Source organism: Prinia subflava, chromosome 7 (assembly GCF_021018805.1).
Source record: "Prinia subflava isolate CZ2003 ecotype Zambia chromosome 7, Cam_Psub_1.2, whole genome shotgun sequence".
Lineage (NCBI taxonomy): Eukaryota > Metazoa > Chordata > Aves > Passeriformes > Cisticolidae > Prinia > Prinia subflava.
This window is the reverse complement of record NC_086253.1, coordinates 22719216-22733876: the sequence shown is the minus strand read 5'-3', so window position 1 is coordinate 22733876 and position 14661 is coordinate 22719216. Positions and strand designations below refer to the sequence as shown.

Here is a 14661-nt window from a genome sequence, read left to right as displayed (position 1 = left end):
CTTCCCGCCATCCCCGCCTGCTCCCCGCCCCACAGCGCCCCCTGCGGCCGTGGGCAATCGCCGCGCCCGCCCTGCGTGCCGGGAGCCAGCAGTGCCCCTGGCGGCCGTGAGCGGAACTGCACCAGGGGAACGCGCCCGTGGCCCAAAGGGGTCACCGCGTCCTGGTGCTGGGTGTTGTTAGTGCCAGAGTTGGTGTTGGTTGTTGGCTTTGTTATACAAACTGGTAAAGAACTGTTATTCCTATTCTCGTATCTTGGCCCGAGAGCTTCTTAATTTCAAAATCATAATAATTCAGAAAGAGGAGGTTTATATTTTCCATTCCAAGGGAGGCTTCTGCCTGTCTTAGCAGACACCTGCCTTTCAAACCAAGACACTCAGTAACCTCTATTTTACTGAAGCATATCTGAATGCAGTGAGTGGTGGGAAATCCTCTGCTTCTTAGGCCGTTTATTGCACTGATTAGTTACTGTGGTGGTGAAAATGTGTGCCTTGTTTTTCTTTTTAATCTGGTTAATTACAGCTTCCAATTACTGGTTCTCAATTACCTCTTCATTGAAGAATTCAATACTTGGGCCTATTTTTCTTTTCAAAGGTACTTGTATGCCATATAATAAAGTCATCTCTCTGTCACCTTCTCACTACATAGCCAGATTATGCTTTCGTAGTATCTAGGCAAAAAAAATTTCCTCTATCACTTCAACTTTTTTTTTTCCTTTTTCAATTTTCTTTTTAAAAATGGAGACCCTAGCAGGTTAAGGGCACTGATGTTCAAACTCCATTATTAAGACAGATATCTCTAAGCTTCTTTTACTCTCTGGCTCTCTCCACCATGGTAAAGGTTTATTGAGAAGAATAGTAGGCATTAACAAAGGAAGGACTTCTGAAATGCTTTTGCTTTTTTCTCCTCCCAAGAGGATAGAACTGTAGCAGTGTTATATGCTGTTGAATGAAGATGTCCTGCAGACCTATAAGTTCTTCCTCTTTCTATTAGTGACACCGAAACATTAAAATGCTCACGTGTGATCAAGGCTGTAAGTTTTTATAGGCAATGACTGCAGAGCAAATCTATTGATTAAGCACACCCTTATCAAATGGCTGGTACCTGCATAAAGTACTTGTTTTAGGATTTGAGAGGTTGTATCTGCTGTGTGCTGCAGCATTTGTTAAGCTTGCCAGTTGTGTCACATTAGAGCCTGAGTGCATGCAACACTAACACATTCTGAATATAGATTTACTGAAGAGAAGTGAAAAATATTTTTAAGTATAATTTTGCACAACTATCTAATATATCCTAAGAGTAATCATTTGGGAGAAATCAATCTCAGATTTGACTACAAGGGTAGCAATGTCTTGCAGTCTGCTACATGGTTTGACCCTCAATTAAATCACTGAAAAGTTATTGGTAAATAGTAGACATACATTTGAACATGCCTGATGTGTCTGGCATAAGTGGTTTTAGCAGGTGGATAATCTAGAATTGATTTCCTACCATGTCCATTACAGTTTCTTTGAACATTCTGTATTGCTAAGTGATTAACCTACTACTTTGATCTAAAATTAGTGTGCATAGCTCCATTTTTCAAGTGTTTCCAAGTACATTTACTTTTGTACCCCTGCTGCTTGCTTTCATTCTACAAGATGATTGTTTCCTCTAGCAAAAAACTTACTGAGTTTTAAATTATTTTCCTGTACATTGATCTGGAGGGAGAATACCAGCAGTTGATTAGGATTTAGGAGTACAAGTTTGCCTGACCTTTCAATTTGTATATGTGTACTTAAGAGTCCCACTGTGCAGATGAGAGACAAGAATTTCATCTTTGTGCTTCGTGTTTGTTAGGATGTATTTCATTTTGGTATGTGAGAAAACCCAGGGGAGACACACATAGTATTGGGGAAAAAAATTGTGTGAGACAGTGTTTTCAGCAACATCAAAATGCAACTGCACATACCAGACTTCTTCATTCATACTGCCAAAGGAATAATAGGATTACCCTGCTTTGTTTTGCTTTTTCACCCTGGCATTAAATGACCTGAAACTTGATGTGTGAGTCTCTGGAAAATAAGGTCAGTTGAAAAAGAGTTCATTGTCCTTTTATTCTTCTTAGGTGTTCACAGACAAGTTCAGGTTTATCCAGAGAGCCATGGCAGAAGGTGGATTTGATCCCTGTGAATGCATTTGCTCACATGAACATGCAATGAGAAGACTGATTAATCTGGTAAGGATAACATGAGGATATTTGGAAGGGTGGTTATTCAGACATTACTTCAGCTCTTGCAGATTTACAGTTACTGGTGCTTTTGATTCTGCTTATTCAGTGGCATGTACACTTAGAATCTGTGTATCCAGCTTTCTGGTGAGCTTTTGAGTGGTCAATACAAATTACAGCTTTCTGTTTATTTCCCAGAGCTGTATTTTGGCAGCATTGACACTGTTTCTGTTGAAATGTTTCTTTTATATGCCTTTTTTCAGTCTGCATAAAACCAAAGAAACTACCCAGCAAAGTCTTTGTGGTCAACATATGAAGTTGCACATACTCACATGGCAAGATAATGATGTCTAAATTTTTAAAACTACCCTCTCAAAAATTCTGAAGTTGAGAATCCAGTGATTATGAGTTTTGAGTTCTGCATCTTGCTATGTCATTGATAGGTTGAGCAACTTCAAGCAAATTATGTACGTTGCTCTAACTGTGACCTGTAAAATAACTGTTTCTTTGTTTCTGTATTGAATTTAGTTCAGCGTCTATTGAAAAATAAGCTACAAAGTGCTTCTTTTTTTTCTAAGTGAAAGTGTATATTTTTAAAAACAACATTAACATTAAAAACAACATTAACATTAACAATTATGAACTGTGAGCAATTAGGGGAACTTGATTACAATTCTAATTTCGTTAAATTCTTTTTAAGATTGCACTATACATCAACTTCATTTGGTGTACATATGTACATGTTGTACATGTACATGTACAACAATACATGTTGATCTTCATGTATTTGTTTTTATAACATTTTCTTTCTTAGGGCCTAAATTAATGTCATTTTAAGTTACTGAGTACATCAACTGTTCAGTTATGTGTTCAAGACACTTATTCTCTCTAGGATCAGGCCCTTCAAGAGGTTTCTTAACAGTATTTTGGAAAGGTGCTGCTGACACAAAGGCACAGAAGATTGAGGCTTCTCTGGAGAATAGTTGTACTTTCTGTGGAACCTTTACATCAGGCCTAGCCATCCTAGCTCATGCTTCCCAGTTGAAAGCACAATTTCAGAATCTTCTGAGCTCTCCCTGCTGCCCTTATATGGATGTTTGTACATATGTTCTTTCCCAAGAAGGACTTTCTTTCTGTCTTCAACATGATGTTTGTGCCATATCCCACAGTTCTGTTGATTCTGAACCTTGAGGCTTCTGAACACATGCTAAAGTGTTGAGAAAGGAACCCCCAGGACCAAGCTCAGAAGCTGGGAGGAAGAAAGGAAGGTGCCCTTTTTCCTCAGGCTTGTCAGATGCAAATCTAAACCGGCACAGTTCAGAATTTTGACTCCCATTCAGCATTTTTATGTATTTTTGGTTTTTGCTGTAAGATACTGACAGGCAATAGCGCTGGTCAGGCAGTTCTCTCTGTTGTGGCTGGAGGATTCTAGTTATGAACAATGTAGGTGAGTTGTGTTCAAAGTTAGAAGAAATGCCACAAACGTCTGTGAGATTTTGTTCCTGGACTGCTCCATGCAGTGTGAGGTGGGTAAAAATAGATCATTTGGAGGAACACTAGTTCCTGTGTTATGAATGTGAACAGAGCCCATAATAGGTGCGTGCTCTTGGGCAGTCACCAAGAGCAGTCTAACAATGTTCTGTGTAGTTGCAGAAATGGAGTTGATTGCCAAGTATCCACCTTCCAAAAAGATCATGCCAATTAGCACTTGAAACTGTGAGGAGTAAAGGGAAATTCCAGATTTCATCTCTCCTAAAACGCAAAGCAGATGCTCCTAAATATTTATAAGACCAAATCACTAGTTAGGATAATTCAGCAGAATCTGGAAAAGAAAAGTCTCAGAAGTCTCAGTCAGCAGCCAGGCTATCCTCAAGTAACCTGTTGTATCATCTCAGCAGGAGACTTGCTAAGCCATTTATGCATCTGTAACTTTTATGCTTCAGTAGGAGTTTGCCTTCTAAGTTGCTGTTTTGTCGCTCAGTCTTACACAACATAAGCAAACAGAAGTTTTACTAATTGTTGTAAAAAGAACATGTAGACATTGATTCTCCAAATTGCTGAACCCCACAAGTTTCAATGGAGGCTGGGTACACACTACCTCTAAAAGTTGGATCCTCAAAACCCTAACTTCAAAATTATTGTGATAAACAAAGTGAAGTGATCTGTTCAGACTCTGGGTGAGAAAAAGATATCCAAACATGCTATGTACCCTGAATGGTTTCATATATGTATTTGATTGTTGATTCTTTTTAACCTAGATAGGTATAAAACACACCAGAATATGTTTGAATGGTGTTACAGCCTCCAGAATTTTGGAGCAAATTGTATAACAAGGTGTTTGCAATTGTCTCCAGACTGAGCATTGTAAATGCAGAAGTTCAGAGATGAGGTTTAACAGAATCAAATTTAACAGAATTATAATGTAATTATAGGAGATGCCCAAGTGTGAAAATGTTACTTTTAGGGCCTTTCAATCCAGTAATGACATTGTGCAAAGTTCCATGATTCATTGTAGATTTTTTAAACTTGCATTTGAGTTAAAGTAAACTAATTTTTACAGACTAATCTGTTTATACCTATCTAAACCAACACTGATCAGAATTCCAACACTGATGAGAATTAAGGCTTCTGCCTTTGAAGAAGTTATGATATAGTCAGCCATGACTTATTATGTGCAGAGTTAGCATATTCAAATACATGGGATTTCTGTTAGAATTAACTTGTACAGGAGATTTTATGACACTGCTATTCCAAAATCAGAAGGAGGTGAAAAAGTCTGCCTCTAGAACCTGAAGTTCTTGTTTTAATTTCCAATATGATAATTTTAACTTCTAGTTTAATTGGTATATTTTCTTGGAAACTCTTAAAAATATATGTGGCATTTGAAGTTTAATTTGTGGTTGAATACATTACACTGGGCATTTTATATAGCATATGGTTTAATTCTCTATTTGAAATGCAGACTTCAGTTCATCTTATAGTACAATTAATGCTTATACAGTGAAAAAAGAAAAACTATTGTAATTTAAACTCTTCTTCTTTGTTGTTAGCAACACCACAGAAAATTACAAACAAGAAAGCTGTAAAAAAAAGGTCACCTCTTAGTTATGTGGCATGGTTATATATCTCTTTCATTTTCCTTGACTAAGCAGGGCTTTGTTTTGTTGAGTTTTTTCCTTCTTAATTCATAATACTTCGAAGATCTTATAGTCAGTCAACTGTGTATCTCTAATATGCATAATATTTTAAAAGATATTTTGCTGCTTATTAGGTTAACTTGGAGATATTGTTCATGTACAGAATTCTTATAATGTATATATACATGCTTAAGTGGCACTGAATTATTTTATGCTGAATGTTCTATCATTTTCCTGGAGTGGATTTTTCAGGTTCTCCTTGGTGTCAAAATATGAGCAGTTCACACATGTAAATTTCTGTAGTATGGCCACTGTAAATAATAAGCAGATATTATAATCTCCAAATATTCCTAGGAAACACTAGAAATCTAAAATTTTTGGCTGTGACTTCATAAATATTATTTCTAGTGTGTAATACCCATGGCACCATCTGTTAAGATTTGGTGGTATTGTGTAATATCAATTTGGCTATTGTACGTTGGATTCACTATTTACTCTATGGATATACAAGTTAATTGGGAACTTCCATAAGAGGAAGTAAGCACAGAAGAAAAATATCACAAGACTTTCCATGCTCTGCAGATGCACAAGAGTTGTCAAAAGACAATGACAGGTTTGTTGGCTTGCATGACTTTATCTCCTGGTCAGTCTCCTCTATCTGCAAAACTTATTTTGACAAGAAGAGCCAAAGTTCAAGTATGAGGAACAACAAATGACAGCAAGTGGTTTTACTGGGGGGAATCTGTCAGACAAGGGAATAGTTGTATGAAGGAATCACGATGAAGGACATTCTGTGTACACAGAGAAAATTATTCCTCTCTTAGTTTTGGCAAAAGATAGATAAGAATGATGTTGTATTTAAGCCTTTTTATTTCCCCTCTTTTCATTTATTTTGTAATACAAAAATCTGGTTCCCTGATGTTACTCCTCTGGGTATCAAGTAGGCTCTTGAGTAGGCATGGCTGATCCTGGCCCAAGGGTCAGTTCAAGTTTGAAAACTAGACTGAAAACACAGTTTATGTGGTGGTGAGGAATAATCATACATCGAGCATCTTCCATGAAGACTGAAACCTGCTTATGAGTGCTTAGAGTGGCCAGAAATGTCCAAGCAAGGCAGTAACACACATGAGTTTGTGTCAAGTAAACATCCTTTTTCTGTCTTCTTCTGGTACAGTATTATTTGCTTTACAAAAACTGACTTCAGAATTCTCATACTAGTTTTTACAAAAATGAGCAGTATGTTTTTTAACCCAAAACATTTCTAATTCTATACTGTAAAAGAACCCATTTTGATAAATTGCCAACAGCTCTACTTAAAAACCACCATGAGAATTAGAACCTTGTGTTTTGTCGTTCGGTAGTTAATTGCAAAGTAATGGTCCATGCTTAGTTATGTTGCTGTATCAAAACTTCAGGGATACAGAACAAATAATTCTTTATTTTAATCTCTCTTGTATTTTGATTTGTCACTAGATTTTTATAGCAAAAGTTGCAAATTCTCAAACTATTTCAACATAATTGGTTCAAACACTCTTTTGCCAATCAAGTTTCCACATAATTCTCTTAACCAGGTCATTTTAAAGTCTTACTGTTTCAAACTGGCATAGTCTGAAATAGTATCCACCATAGCCACAAGTCTTGGCTGAAGGAGACTTTATGTAAACAGTACAAAATAAACACAGATGACTAAAATGGATATGTGCTACAAGTGGTTGAAAAGCTCTTAAGATGTTAGCACAGCTAAGCCCAACTTAAATAGTCAGCAGAAGTGGCTTTCCCTACTGATGCAGGCTTTTACTGAAAGCACACCAGAGCTATACCAAATACATTTTTATAATTTAAAATATTCATTAAATATGAAGGCTGCCCCAGAGACTTCCTACACATGTTCCATGGTGTTTGCCTTCTATTTTTTTTTTTATATAGCAGGTGCTACTTCTTCTAGTCTATAGTTTTAGCCAAACATCCGAAGAGCAGGAAGCTGCATTTTGCTCTCACTTGCCCCTCTGCATTCAAGCTGATTCAAACAAGGCCTTCTCAACAGCTGAACTTTAGGTTGTTCATTAGGACAGAGAAGTTGTCATTCTTCAGAGGTGCAGGGGAAAAGACTTGATCCACCTGCTTAGACAGCAGCCCAAAAGAATAAGACACTGGGTTGGAGTGGCAGAGGATAAGACTGTACCTGAGTGCTCGTGCTCCACTTCCATTTTTTTGCCTTTCACTGAGTGCACAAGGTACTTGCATTGCACAGGCTAAAGCCACAAAACTGTATTACAGAATTCATCTACTGCCAATGTGTGTCATAATGTAGAATCTAATTCTACAACAAACAGTACAAATGGAGACTATTTTCTGGACATGTTAAAAAAGAAAAAAGCTCTGAAAAGTGGTATCCACTTGGGTCTATAAAGGGTTAGGAATCAGGACTTTTTGAATATGTATGTCATTCTTTACATTTCCCATTCCTGATCTTTGTAGTATGCTTGAAATTGCTCCTTCTTAACCAACAAATATTAAAAATTAAAAAAAGAGGAAAATCTCAGTCGCACCTCACAATCATCTCAAGGCATGCATAGTGTATTGCAAGCAGTGTAAAAAATCATGCACTGAAAATCCTTTCAGCTTGATATTCCAGAAATAATTAATAGGTATAACATGTACTATGAATGGCTGAACTCTGATGATCAGAGATGTGTTACAACCATATCTTTTGAGGAAAAAGGTGAAAATTGTGCTTTTTCTCTCAGGGTTCATGTAATCAACCCTTAGAGCAAACTGTAGTTACCTTTTGGAACTGTGAATTCTGAGCCTTTTCCTCAAGGCTGTCTATGTGGGAGTACACTTTTCTTTTGATGATATGCATCATTTTGCAGAAGATACTCAACTGTTTGGTCAAAAAACCTATCTGTATTTTTGTTTTACATTTTAGATATAAGTTTGCAAATGTCCTCTGGGGAGATATATATGTTGTTTGTGCACATTTTCAGATGCCTCTGTTTAATATTCTGCCTCATGCATTTATTGTCTAGTATTTCACATAGTCAGAGATGCTGTGAGCCCCTTGTAATGATCCTGATCATCCCTGTTTCATCTTCTTTTCACTGCTAATTCATTCTGCTTTGCATTCAGTGAAAGGAGGATGTCATTGATATCATAGGTCAGCAAAATTATAAAAGTACGTGCCAGTAAGTCAGGAAATTGTAGGAAAGTGATGAAAGTGTAAAAAAGGAGGATCTATATGACACCAAGATGAAACAGTGATCACAGAACAAATGAAAAAATGAAGAGAAGAATGTGTTTGTGTCCAGGTTGGGGCTCCAGATTGCAGGGGTCCCTGGGACTTCTGATGTATCTTCCTCCATAAAATGTCACCTCTTTCCATATAAAAGTTGATGTTCTCCTGTCATAACTGGCTGATAATTCTGGGTCTTAAAAGTTGGTTAGAAATCTAGGAATAATATTTTGAAATGTAGCAACCGTCCCTCTCTCTCACTTGCAACTGGAGAGAAAATTACTTGTCACTTCACAGACCAGGCTCTATATTTTTACTGCAGACTCTTATTCTGTCCTTGTATGAACAATCATTTATTCTATACTCATGGAAGATGAAGGAGTGGAGAAGGCAGTGTTCACTTTTTCCTTGTTTGTTCCTCTAAGAGAAGCTAGCATAGTTTAAGAGACAATTAAATTCCATTAGTATGCCATTCTTTTCCTTTCCTCTTATTTCTCTTTGCCAGCCTGTAGCAGAATAATGCATGTAGGTGTCATTTTTTGCATCTTTAAATCTGAATTCTTACAGATAATGCTGCAATTCAGTTTGCAACCTGGCTTGTATTCAGGACTGGGATATCCTACCACAGCAATTTATTTATCATGTTGTTTACTGGATCATTTCTATAGTTTAGAGAGAACAGACATGGCTGCCAACAAACCTTAAACAATTATTTCATTACCCAGAAGCATGAGAATGGAATCAGGAGTATGCCATTGTTTTATCATCTTGTGGCATTGTTGGAGAGCAAAAACAGAGCTTCCAGCTGGTCTAAATAGCAAAAAAGTATTTTCACAAGGGATGATACTTTGCCCTCATGATCACATAAAATTTTCTATCAACAGTCTTTATGATTCCATTATAAATTCACTTGTATTCATGGAATAAGTGACTATATCAATTTAGATATTTGTCTTTGCTTTCGTACTTAACTATTATTTTCATTCCCACCATTATCCATTTTTGCTCTCTTATCTTTGTACTTGTTCCATATATTTCTTTCACACATCTCTCTGGGCTTTTATCCATCAAAATTTCTTGTATTTCTGACCTCTCTCATGAACTTACCATTTTTTCATTTGTCTTTTCTGAGGACTTATTTCTGCTTTGAGTAGACTAAAAAGTTATTCTAAAATGCAGTTATTTTCTTTATCCCTGCATAAATAATATACTTGCACCTCATCTGCCATTTACACGAGACTACACTGATGGTTGCACTTTGTTCCTGCCATTAGTCCTGTTGTTCTTGTTCCATTACCTCCTTAGTACCTCATTTCTGGAGTTGGAAAGTGCTTTTGGACCGGGATTATGCTGCTGTTTCTCCTGAAAAATGACAGACTGGTGAGCTGTCTGATCATTGGTATCTTCCTAATATTTGTATGCTCTGTTCTTTTTTTTTTTTTTTTTTAAACTCTTAAATAATACATTTAACTCTCAAGAAAAAGTGTTCACACTGGATACAAACCCTGAATATTTTTTCAGGCAATATGCTATTGACTTTAATTAAAAAAAATATTGTCTGAGCTGAGATTACAGGATCAGTCCCAGGGATTGTGAGACTGTTGAGCTCTGGCATAGCAAACTCCAAAAACCTCATTTGAAGAGTTTCACTAAACTCCTCTGAAGAGAAAGCAGAGGAATTGAAGCAAGAATGAATCACTGTATAGGTAGACGAACTGTGCATTTCTTTCTCCACAGAAGGTATCTTTGATGAGCAGTGCAGAGTAGCTTCACTTCTTTCAAGGAAGACTGAAATTGTCCTGGTGGCTGAGGTTGCTATGTTGGAAAACAAGTTCTCTGTTTGGCTAGATGAAGGTGTTTTCACTGGGCTTGCTATTTCACTTGGACTTCAGTGATTTTGTGGAGCAGCTAAAATGCAGTAAAAGTTCACACTCTGTTTTCCCCACGCAGTGGCATGTTTGTGTGCACATGAAACAAAACAAAACAAACTTTACTTCATATGGTGACTTCACAAAAGAGTTTTCAGAGGCCAATAACAATGTCCCTTTACTGTGGCCATTCAAGTTTTCTTCACAGCTGGGGGTTATAAAAAGTGGAGGCTCTCATTGCTGAAACTGTGCAGGCTGCTACCATAACATGGCATGTGTTGAAAGAGGAGCAGCAGGACACAGCTTTCAGGTGTGCTTGGTGGGTGGATGGTGTTGATCCACAAGATGGCATGTTAAAACTGTCCTTGTCCTAAAGGAGCAGGATCTAAACACTGTTTATGTTAGTATGAACTGGGGCTAAAAGCTCTATATTTTGGAAAAGGAAAGGAAAGGAAGAACAGTTTCAAATTGGAACTAGTAGCCGTTTGAAATGTGCCCTTTTTATTTTTGCAATGCAAAATTTGAGTGTCATGGGGAAAGAGTGAGGAAGATCCGTTTTCTCTTACTGATGGAAGTAACTTGGTTTCTTATTTTTTCTTGGTATTGTGTTGAGTTTACATTCAAAATATGTCAATAAGTGGGCAATGATTTGCTGTGATTCAGCCACTGCTGCCTCTTCCAGAAACCTACCAGGGCTTTCATAGAAACCAAATATTCTTATTGACCAAGAGTTCTTGTGGTTTGGGGATTATTAATTTAACTTACTTTAACTTAGGCTATCTAAGACATTAAATGTACTTGGAGGAAATGAAAGTTCACAATTGTGTTTTAAATAATATACATTTGTAATTAGTATTTTTATTTTTTCAAGTTTGTACTATACTAAAACTGTAAATTTTTGCTTCTTTTTAGCTCTCTTCTAGCTTTCATGCTATTTACAATTTGTATTTACTTCATTTTGGACAATAAAAAATAAAGTAGTTCATTGTTTGGCTCACATGCACTAAGCCATTTTTCATATTTGAATGACAAAGTGCACAGAGAATGGTAAAATTCAGGTATTATCCTTTTTATTTAAATGAAATAAAATAAATATTTAGTTTTGTAACTTTTTCACTCTCTTCTTTTGTTCAATATGCCCTGATGTTTCACTTGCCTGATTTTTGTGTTCTTCTTAAGGGTCTGTTTTAGAATTGATGGAAAAAGATGAAAAGGCTGTTGCTGACTTTAATAGATATTAGATCAGACAGTCAGCTATTAATCTTCTACTAAATTCACTCTTTCAGCCACACAAGGATCTCTGAAGTATTAATAAAATCAAAATCATTGTTAATATTGTCTTTAAGTATCTAGGAGTGAATGTATTTGAAGAATTATTTCTCTGTTCAAATTTTTCTCATCCGCTCTGTAGTGTTCCCAATCTGAAAAACATGGAGTGTATTTGAAGTATTTTTGAGGATTTTCTTGAGAACAGGTGAAGTTTGGATTAAAGTTTGTGGAATAATGGTAAAAAGTTGAACCAGACTTCAGACTTCCTCCACATCGGATTAGAAAAATCTTAATACAAAGGACTGTTTATTTCCAGTCCCTGATAACTGCTCTTTTTTCAATTGCCTTGCTATTGAAATGTTGCACATTCAGTTTTTCCCACCAGTTGCTGTGTTCCTTAAAGGCTGTTGTTGTCAAAAGAGAGCTAATTGGTAGAAGGAGCGTTCTTGTTTCAGTGAAAGGCATCACCTTTCCCAGCCATTCAATTTACGTAAGCGTTTCATACATGTGCCAGAACCATTTCTTGTCTTTTGACTAAATGAGTGACCACAAGGAATCAGATTCATATTGGGTTACACAGTAAGGGACTTGTTGATCCAAGTGAATTAAGAAAAACCTCTTTTTACTGCTGCTCGTTTTTCATGATCTCCTGTGTTTCATCTGATGATGGCAATATGCAGCCTCTTGCTGAACTGTTAAAAACAGATTTGTTACCTGGTCCAGAGAGCCATCCTAGAGCTTTGAAAAAGTTGTATTTGGACAGAGTGTGACACTTAGAATGGGAGCTAACTGATACTGTGTCTAGAACACCCCCAGGTAGTGTTCTGTATCTATGCAAACTAGGATAAGCTGTATGAGGACTTGCCACTGTGGGGACAGAGGGGGATAATGAGATGCTTGTACAATGTTTCTGAGCATATGTCTGTTGCCCATTTTAATTCTTGTCATCCTTCCATGTTGAATATCTGTAAACGGTGTTTTAAGTAGGGATTATAAATTAAGCCCCTCTCAGAATTAAACTCTTGTACAAACAGAAGATAATTGTGTTGCTGAGCTCTTTAAAATATGGGTATAGGAATATCCATTTTTCCCAGTTCAGAAATCTTTCAAGTATTTCAAATAGGTTCTATTGCTAAGATAAAACCTCCCCTTTGTAAATTACTTCCAAAGTTTTAAAATAAAATGAGCTTTTGTATAAGAAGGGCAGGAGATAAGCATAGTTTGATAGATTTTTTTCCTTTAGTAAGAATGAGAAGTATTCTGCCTGAATTTCCGTTGACACTGTTTTTAACTATAGAAATAGCTGAAAGGGTAAATTCAGCCTTCCAAATTCCTTCCTAAGAGACTTCTTTGTAGTCTCAGTAAATTTGCTAGTAGATCTTACTATATTAATGAACAAAAATTAATGTGATCAATCTCCAATTACATTTTTTCTTTTTCAAATGTGTCAGTCATTGGCAATCTTTATGATAAAAGAAGGACCTTATACTTTCCCAGATGTCTTTCTTCTTCAGTTCTTCATCTGTTTCTTTGATGTGTTTTGCATAATATGACTACATACATTAAATCAGTTATGCCAACACAAGGGGAAATGGGTTTTGCGGAAATGATTCATGTATTTCTTACGTAAAGAACACCATCTTTTCTTCTCTTTAACATTTTTATATTTACCCTGGTAATAAACAGATTAGCCTGTTGTGACAAAAAGTGTTTGGATTTGTGACACAACTGTATCATAAAACCTGTGAAAAAGCAATTGTCATTTCTAACCAAGGCAGTGTAACAATTCTGTACTTTTAAAAACTTTTACTAATAATCCATTTACCTAAGCAGAGGATAGAATCTACTTTCATAGTGCTGCACATTAAATCCCATCCATTTAACATCTCTGATCCTAATAAAGACTGTGATATTTGTCTTCCTTTTTTGGCTCTGTCGTCTGTAAAATAGCTGTACAGGTTAGCCAGTGTTGACTTTTCTTGCAGTTGGCAAGCTTACCTAGTCTGTAAATCAAATAGTCATTACAGTCACTAAAAATGTTTTAAATTTTACCCCTTAGTAAAGAGAAAGAACAGTAAAATACATATTAAAACCTGCTTAAAAAAAAAAAAACTCTTAGGGGGAAAAATAGTAACGACTATTAAGCTTAAATGTGAAATTTTAATTCAACTTCTCTGTGCCTAACCATTACCACAGTCTGATCATTTATTGTAATGTAATCACAGAGTATTTTAATGTTACTTGATCTAGATAATAGTAAGAACACCTGTCTATTATAAATCCCAAAACATGTGTAGAGGATATATCTGTATATAATAGCTCCTATATCACTACAGATCTTTTTACTTGAATTTTGAAAGGTATTCAATGGCGGAATTGAAAGCAATAGCACTGTAGTCAGGTGATTTAAAGATATTATGTAAATCGTGTTCAGAAGCTATCTCCATACCTGGGATTCTTCACATACCATAAGGTGTGATCCAGTAAAGCATCAGTTATATTTGAACTTTACTCTGACAATGTATTAAATCCTGATTTCAGTAAAAGCCGACCAAGACTTATTGTTAAGTGTCATGTTTTCTTTTTCTCTCTTTCAGCTGAGACAATCCCAGTCGTACTGCACAGACACAGAATGCCTTCAGGAATGTGAGTAACTGTTCATACCAGGTTCATGGAAGCAAAATGAACAGCAGTAATTAAAAGACAGTCTGACTGTTCTTTAAAATGCAGCGGTTGATTTAATGTTATAGGAATATATTACATTAAATCAAATACTACAGTAATAAAATTGATATGCTGGGGAGGTAATTTCTGAGACTGTGTGATGACCATTTGTAAATTAAAAGCAGCGTTGATGAGAACCCTGGAGGTATCAATAAACCAGCATAACCATTAATCAGGCCCCAAGCATTACTGAATCTTACTGTTAGCCTACGAATAGGATGATT

General features: G+C 36.3%; 1 protein-coding gene across 3 annotated transcripts in view; it reads left to right on the top strand.

Annotated features, from left to right (window-relative positions):
- Positions 1–14661, top strand: part of SMIM14 (small integral membrane protein 14) — a 56003-nt gene that overhangs the window by 29788 nt on the left and 11554 nt on the right. For 2 of the 3 annotated variants that reach the window (XM_063401805.1, XM_063401806.1), the window contains exons 2-3: positions 2106–2216; positions 14311–14359. In XM_063401805.1, coding sequence (XP_063257875.1) covers positions 2142–2216; positions 14311–14359 — 124 coding nt within the window. In that variant the 5' untranslated portion in view covers positions 2106–2141. Of the gene's footprint in view, positions 1–2105; positions 2217–14310; positions 14360–14661 lie in introns of those variants that run through there. The other variant, XM_063401804.1, reaches the window with a different exon arrangement.